This window comes from Stigmatopora argus, chromosome 2, assembly GCF_051989625.1.
Source record: "Stigmatopora argus isolate UIUO_Sarg chromosome 2, RoL_Sarg_1.0, whole genome shotgun sequence".
Taxonomy (NCBI): Eukaryota; Metazoa; Chordata; class Actinopteri; order Syngnathiformes; family Syngnathidae; genus Stigmatopora; species Stigmatopora argus.
The window spans coordinates 1040858-1049330 of NC_135388.1; the positions used below are offsets into that span (position 1 = coordinate 1040858).

The window sequence follows — 8473 nt, forward strand, 5'->3', positions numbered from 1 at the left end:
TTAATGGATCAAGCAAACAGAGTCCATGAACATGTCCAGATCGCGGGGGGGCTCCAGGTACGACGGCAAAGTGCTGTCGGGCACGGGCAGGTGCGCCCCGTGAGGCCGCAAAAGGAAAAACGGCGGGTTGAAGGGCGCGAAGGTGCAGTTGTACGGCAAGTGGTGCGAAGGCTCCAGGTCCTCCGGGTCCACCTGGCGCTCCCCCAGCAGGTACCCCAAACACTGTTGCCTCTCCAGTTTGGCGATCTGCTCGTCGCGTTGCACGATTCCGTTGGCCAGGTTCCACTGCATGGCCAGCATCTGCGCCCGCAGGTCGGCCACCTTGACCTCCATTTGGCGTCGGGCGGCGTCCAACTGGGAGCTCAGTTCCAGCACGCTCTCCTGCATGCACTGAAGCGCCCTCAGAAACTGAACGCCGTTCTCCCGGACCCGCTTTTCCAAGCCGTCGCGCCACTCTTTCTCCAGGGCGGCGGTCTCGTACGTGTACGCCCCCGTGGGGGGTTCCTCCTTCACTACAGTGGTGGTGGACACCCGGGGGCTTTTAGGGGGACGGAAGACCCCGTCTTCCTCCGTAGGATCCGGGTCCGGAGTCTCATCGCCATTCTGGAACTCCTCCGAGGGGAGCGGGAGGATCTCCTCGCCGGCGTCGCCCTCTGGGTTGCTCTGGTTCGGGGTCATCAGGGAGGGCTGTTTGCAGACGGATTTGGGGGCTCGGTCTTCATTTGAAGACGGATCCCCCTAGAGACGGAGAAAAGAATTGATTATAATTCAGTGGCGGGCCGTCAGGGCCTTCAAGGCCTTCCCTGCTGGCCTAAGAAATATCTAAATCATATATTCTATTTTGTCCATCCATACGAAAGTTGCCACTCATGATTTACTTACGGTTCTGATATCTGAAAAGCTCCAGTGTTTGTATTTAAACACTAAATGCTGCTAGGAAGTGGATTTTACCCGTTGAAGGCGCTACGAGAAAATGCAAAGACCGCCACTGTTATAATCAATTTGAGCATATTCTCCATTTAAGTGACCTTTCCTTAACTAGTGCAACGAATCTGACCATGGACCAATCATAGGTCCTAGCAACCGTTGCTATAGGACGGCTTTACCAGTCCCCTATTGTTGCAATGCTTTTTTTTTCTGTGGTTATTTTAGGTGTTACCTGACGACCAATTGCAATACAACTTGTGGGAACCCTCGAAAAGGAGCAAAATGCCAAAAATGGAGGAGTTCTTTCCCTTCCAATTAGATTTCAAATGGATTAAACAGTAAGGATGTACAAATTGCTACAAAATAAGCAAGTATGAGTAAGATTGAGGTAACACTCGGGCTAACTAATTTGCACTTTGAGTAAATAATATTCACAAAAATGGATAACGTTGTATTTTCTGTCGTGGAATATTAAATCTTAATGGGATGGCATATAGCTGTTTTGTTAGCTAAAGTGTGTCAACTTCACGTCCTCGCTCGCAGCCCGTTTAATGAGCGAGCTAACATTCAAGCCAGGCGTTAACATCAAAGGGATGCCTGGTTTTGATGTAAACACAGTTTTAATAAGCGTCTTGAAAATCAATATTTTTCTTTTAGCATTTGGTGAACGGACACCGTTAAAAATGTCTGTTTGTTTTCTGTTACGTGGGTTTGAATCCCTCTAGTGGCGAGTTACTTTTTGTTGGTTTGTTTTAATCAGGCATATTTTTGGCCACCCAAGCCTAAGACCCACGTTCTTTCGGGGGCCAAAATGTGACACGTTATGATTCTTTTCCGTACGAAATTAAATGTTGTCTGTGCGTGTATTCGCAAGTAAGTACACTCCTATGTGGAATGTTTCACATATATATGTTATTCATGTGCATACATATGAGCGTTTGCATACATGTTTTATCTCCGCCTATTTCCGCCATTAGCCTGTTAGCATACTACGAACACGTAAAGTGACGTCAGAGTTAACGTGATTTCTGTTATGTGTTGTATTTCAGAAACTTTGGTCACCAATATAGGTAGATATAAAGTAAAAATATATATATTTATGAAGAGAAAAGTTTAACTTGGGAGTTGGTCGTAAACCACCAAAAAGGACATCCTAACGCCTTGCCTAATCATTTATCTGCTACTGTAAACAAGAATGTTATTGACCAACTCGAGCTAGCATATTAGCCTGGGAGCACCGGGTTTAGCTAATTAGCCAACCTGATAGTAATTCTCGTACTTGACAAATACTACGCGAATATATTTTTAAAAACTAGAGCATGAGTGGTGTCCTATGCTGTGGTCAAATTTAAAATAAAGGTCATATATTTTAGCCAGCGACCTACATACTTTAGATTTAATGGTTTTAGTTACACTTCGCTACAAATGTTTATATTGTGACTGTTATTCTCCATTGTATACTGCAAGCCTTACGCCTCCATATGGAGGATATTGCTTTGGTATTGCTGAAAAATAATTCACTTATATGCTTCCCTGCCATAGATTCTGCCACCCGGAGTCAAAAAGCTGGTAGCAACAGTAACCGAGAGGGGTGGAGCTTCTACGAAAGGTGAATACATTGACCTGTTACCCACCTTTTTGGAGTTGTTCTTTCTTTTCTTTCGCGCGCACAGGAATTTAAAGATGGAGCTGAAAAGCATGGTCTCCCCGCGGGGTGTCCGGGGGCCCCTCGAGAAAGCGACCCTGCTCTTTTTTGCATGGTGCGCTTGACCGCCGTGACCTCACAGAGGCGTCAAGGGGTGATGTCACGGGACGGGCCGAAACATAAACACGGGACGGGACGCTCATTGTGTCTTTGTCGGCCTCCCGCGAGGGCGGCGTTTGAATAATAGAAGCGGCGAGTCTATTTGCGACCGTCCTCGGTCGGCGGATGGAATTGAAAAGATTCCAGGCGTCAGAAGATGGCGCCGAGGGGACCCGGCGAGGAGGAGACACGTGGCGAGGCGAGGCCCACTTTGCATTCGCCGTAACCTCCTTTTGACGCCGCTCGCCAGATGGCTCCTCGGGCTCTCTCGTGGCGAACGCGCTCGCACGAACACGTCGACGTGCGATCCCTTGAAGCGGGAGGGTTGACGGCGGCGAATGGCGTTCGCTGCCACCCTCCTACTTCAAACGGATTGGACGTCGACAAGAGACAAATTCATTTGATGGAAGGGTGCAACGAGGCTAGAGAAAGAATAAATTGTATTTTTTTTCCAGCCGTTGGCTATCATTGACGCACTCGAGCACTTAATGACATCCCATTCTCGCCGTGTCCATTACTCCTACAGGTTGATTAAGCGCGGCGGATGAACGAGGGGGACGTGAGCGGAAAGACGACGACGCCATTCGCCAGGTGAGCGGTCGCGTACGCAAACAGACGGCGGCCACAAACTGTTTATTTTTTTAGATTGGTCGCTTCGTCAACTCCTACATCAATCGCGTTATTCGACACTATTAATCTATAATTTAAATAATACAAAAAAGTTGCACAATTGTATGATCATCATTGCAATTTAGATATAATATTTAGATATTTTTTTTATAAATGGATTAAAAGAACTGGATTAAAAGCCCTGAATATTCAGTTTTTTTTAATTGATCTGAAACAATGTTTATTTTAGTTTTTTAAAATATATTTTTAGATTTTACAAAATGATTTTTGAATTAAAAACACAGAAAAAATGGATTAAAAAATGACATTTATTGATTTAAAAGGGGGAAAATCAGGAAATGTAATATACATTTATATTCTTCATTTGAATTTGATCCTAAAACAGAAAGTCGGCACAAGATTGACTTTCCCGGGCCACACAAAATGATGCGGCGGGCCAGATTTGGCCCCCGGGCCGCCACTTTGAAACCTGTGCTCTAAATTGTATGAATGTGAGCGTGAATGGTTTTTTGTCTCCTCGTGCCCTGCGATTGGCTGGCCACCAATTCAGGGTGTCCCCCACCTCTGGCCCAAAGTCAGCTGGTATAGGCTCCAGCACCCCTTGCGACACTAATGAGGATATTATAGTGGTTCAGAAAATGAGATGAGATGAGAGAGATGTGATTACCAGATTTAAAAATATTTTTAAAATGATTATAAATCAAACTTTTTTTTTCTTCCAAATTTTGTTCTAGTAAAATAAAATTTGTATAGGAAAAAAAACTTATTTCAGATGTAGATTCGGCCCCCCGAAGTGCCACACTTTTTTCTCTTTTCTTGTAGAGTAGCATTAATTATGATAATCAATGAATCGGGGCAGCCCTAATGTGTCCCGAAGCCCAAACAGAAAAGTCTAAATGCCTAAAATTTCAAGGCGAATAATTGAATCAGTTCATAAAAGTCGCGGCCCGAAACTTTTGGAGAAGGTCCTCCTTGACGCGTCTGATCATCGACCGGTCGTCCTTGAAGGACGCGCGGAAATCGACGTGATTTATCGACGTTGACGCGAGGAGTCTCCGCGCGCGGGTTACAACATCCAAGCGCTGCTCGGATGCCACTGAATTATCGGCGACCTGTCTCGGACGCTACGAGATAGGAAAACCATGGTTTGTGTGTGTGTGTGTGTTTGTGTATATACACCGTCAAAGTGGCGGCCCGGGGGCCAAATCTGGCCCGCTGCATCATTTTGTGCGGCCCGGGAAAGTAAATCATGAGTGCCGACTTTCTGTTTTAGGATCAAATTAAAATGATAGATATAGATGTATATCAAATTTCCTGATTTTCCCCCCTTTAAATCAATAATTGTCATTTTTTAATCCATTTTTTCTGTGTTTTTAGTTGAAAAATACATAAAAAAAGCTAAAATAAACATTGTTTTAGATCTAGGAAAACTGAATATTCAGGGATTTTAATCCATTTATTTAAAAAAATCTAAATATTATATCTAAAATGGTCCGATATATATTAAATTTCCTGATTTTCCCCCTTTTAAATCAATAATTGTCATTGTTTAATCCATTTTTTCTGTTTATAGTTAACAAATACATTAAAAAAGCTAAAATAAACATTGTTTTAGATCTATAAAAACTGAATATTCAGGGCTTTCAATCCATTTATTAAAAAAAACCAAAATATTATATCTAAAATGGTCCGATGTATATTAAATGTCCTGATTTTCCCCCTTTTAAATCAATAATTGTAATTTTTTATTCCATTTCTGTGTTTTGAGTTCAAAAATATTTTTGTAAAATCTAAAAATATTTTTAAAAAGCTAAAATAAACATTGTTTTAACTCTATAAAAAAAACGGAATATTCTGGGCTTTTAATCCATTTATATTTTAAAAATCTAAATATTATATCTAAAATGGTCCGGCCCACATGAAATGGAGTTGACGTTAACGCGGCCCGCGAACCAACCCGAGTCTGACACCCCTGGTTTAAAGTTGAAGAAAATCACGATCAAGAGAGCTCCATTAATCAATCACCCGTCAACGACCTTTTTGGCGCTCCGGGCGACCGTTCGCGTCCTCGGTCGCCGTGCCTGACGGTCTTTCCTTTTCATCTCGGCCGTCGTCGGTCTTTTTGACGTGACAGTTCGAGGGTGGCCATTTTGACCAGATTCGTAACTTCAAGATGAGCACATTTGGGAATGGAACATTCTTTGATTTTCAGCTGGACAACCCATCAGCGTCCAGTCGCTCACGGCGCAAGCCTACGATGGACATTTTTCGTCCTTGGCTAAACCAGTTTTCATTGGCGAGTGCGTTAAATGCCGTCTCGTTAAGTGTATACGATTGTTGTACAGACAAAAAAAATCTTTGCATTTATAGATATTTGGCGCCATCTGTCTGTATACTTTAGAAGTGCAAAAAATGTGAAGGGGGAGGAGCCTACAACTGCGATGTCAAACTCAAGAGTGAATATATTTTAAGAACTATATTTCATTTTTATTCATAAAAGTCATTTTTAGATTTTAAAAATACCTTTTTATATTAAATTGAATGCCTTTATTGTCATATCGCACACTATGTAGGCATAAAGAAAAATGATATAGAACAAGGGTGTCAGGCCGCATTAACGTTAACTTAATTTCATGTGTGCCGGACCATTTTAGATATAATATTTCGATTTTTTTTTTTTTAACAAATGGATTAAAAGAACTGGATTAAAAGCCCTGAATATTCAGTTTTTTTATAGATCTAAAACAATATTATAGCTTTTTTTTCTTAGTAAGAAAAAATCATTGATTTAATCATTTGTTTTTCATTGCAAAAGGAAACCAATTTTTTCTTTAATTATGTTCAATATTAAAGTGGAAAACAGAATATTTTTATTAATTTTAGATTTAAAAAAATGATTTTTTAACTAAAAACGAAGAAAATATGGATTAAAAAATTGCTATTATTGATTTAAAAGGGTGAAAATCAGGAAATTTAATATACATCTATACTCTTCATTTTAATTTGATCCTAAAACAAATTACTTTCTCCGGCCACACAAAATGATGCGGCGGGCCAGATTTGGCCCCCGGGCCGCCACTTTGACATCTGTGATATAGAATTTAAAAAAAAAAGGTGAGTAGAGTTGAAGTACAACCTTTATTAATAGTGGAATCATCACAGTGCGTTTTTTGTTACATCAGCGAGTGACTAAAGTGAAGCCGAAACGGAACGCAAAAACAACAACAACAACAACAACTAAAAGCTCCGTTAGACCCAAAAACAAAAGAAAAAAAATCAAAAGGAAGACTTGAATACGTCAACGCAGACTTTGATTTGCCTCAAAGACAAAAAAAAAATGCTCGTCAGCGACACGAAAACAAAAATACATTTTTTCTGTTTACTTGTTTTGACTTTCTCATAATTGTGCTTGCGTGTGTTATTTTATATTTGAACAAAAAACATCAGCTCATGTAAAAATTTGCGGTTTTCGAACACGTGTGCCCGCGCACGTGTTTCGGGGAAGTTGGCGCTATTTGTCGAGTTTTGGTTGGATTGGAAATAGGAATCATTCTCTTGTTGCCATTTTTACACATACTGGAGTTCAATTACCGTAATAGCCGGACTATAAAATAACCAACAAATAGTAAGTGTTGCTTTGCCGACATCTACTGGTGGAAAAGAGTATAGCAAGTTTTGTGCGCATTTAAGCCGTACCCTTGATTCAGTCTTTTTTTAAAGTTACAAATACGGCTTATATGCGAGAAAATACGGTAACTCACTTCATCATTTTGGGATTTTTGGAGTCACCAATTTTTCCTCTTAGACATTTATTTCATATTTTTTGTTGCGGTTACGGTGGGATGGGCCGAACCTTTTTTATTTTTTAAATTTGCAAACTTTTTCACAGTTCTAGTCGTCTTCATCAAAACATAGCAGAAGTCCCTCACGTGAAAAACAAAAGCTAAACACTTGCAACAGCGCCCTCTGTCGGAGCCTTCGGAAAAAAGTGCGTTAAATGACTAAATGAAGTCAACTAAAAAAAGGTGTTCACTCGCCTCCGATCCCGCACATCCTACGTTATATGACACGCAGCTTATTTTTCTTTCTTTTTTCAGGTTCAAAAGACAACCGGCCAAAGAAAGAAATGAGCGGACGCCCGTTCCCCCCGTCGTTTGGTTTTCATCGACGTGACATTTGTGATTTCCCGCCATTGACGGACGGGTCAGTCCTAAAGGTACATTCCTTTTTTTCACTACAAAACGCTGATTTAAATGCTTGTTTTGCAAGTTGACAGTGTTCCGACTGGCATTGTTTTTATTTTTATATTTATATTTTAAAGCAATATACAATATGAGTCAGCGTTAGGCCAGTCATGAAATCCCTTAATGCCTGAATTTGCTTTAAGATGGACGTCGGAGCGTCCAATTCTGATGACCAATCCGCTTCCGGAGACCAATCCGCTTTTTGGGCGACGATAGAAAATAGGCATGATAAAAAAAAATTAAAAAAATGCAATTTAGAACATTTTATCACATGTTTAAAGCTGAACATGACGTCCTAAAGTTAAAAAAAAAAATTAAAGAGGAAAAATTACAATTTCTGAGATGGATTAAAATTATTAAAATATATTTTTGGAATTTAAAATGAATGAATACTAAAAAAAAAAAAATTAAAAAAAAGTTGAATATTGTAATTTTATATTTACATTTAATGGAAGCCTTGCCATTTGTTTTGTTGCATTTTTCCATCGAATTTTTTAAATAAGTTATTCATGTACTTATTTATATATGCCTCAATTCTGTCATTATGCAAATTTGGTTAAATGTTAATTCAAGCATCAAGGGGTTAAAAACATAATCATCACAGTTGCGGAAAATGTGAACAAAAGTATTATTTTTGAGCCTGTTCAACTTTTGCGGAATTTCTTTTCATGGCATTCTAAGTGCAAATTGAGGTATTTTGGTTTATAGTTTAATTATTGTCTTCTTTTGAAGGAATGTTTCGCTTGTCTAAATTGTGTTAATAATGTTAAATGGCCATATTTTGTCATATTTCATTTTTTTTGCACCATTTACAGCACTTTGTCATGGAATGAGTTGTTTTGGCTAACAAGTAGCACAATTCCTAGCA

General features: G+C 40.0%; 1 protein-coding gene across 1 annotated transcript; it reads right to left on the reverse strand.

Annotated features, from left to right (window-relative positions):
* LOC144092873 (uncharacterized) lies at positions 1-1606 on the reverse strand. The gene is made up of 2 exons (XM_077626020.1): positions 883-1606; positions 1-738 (listed from the first exon to the last, which is right to left on the reverse strand). Exon 2 carries the CDS (start codon positions 676-678, stop codon positions 1-3), a length of 678 nt encoding a protein of 225 aa, XP_077482146.1. The 5' UTR covers positions 679-738; positions 883-1606.
* Positions 1607-8473: the final 6867 nt, after the last annotated feature.

Coding starts and splice junctions, on each gene's coding strand:
- LOC144092873 (XM_077626020.1), bottom strand. CDS start 678: ATGACCCCGAACCAGAGCAACCCAGAGGGCGACGCCGGCGAGGAGATC.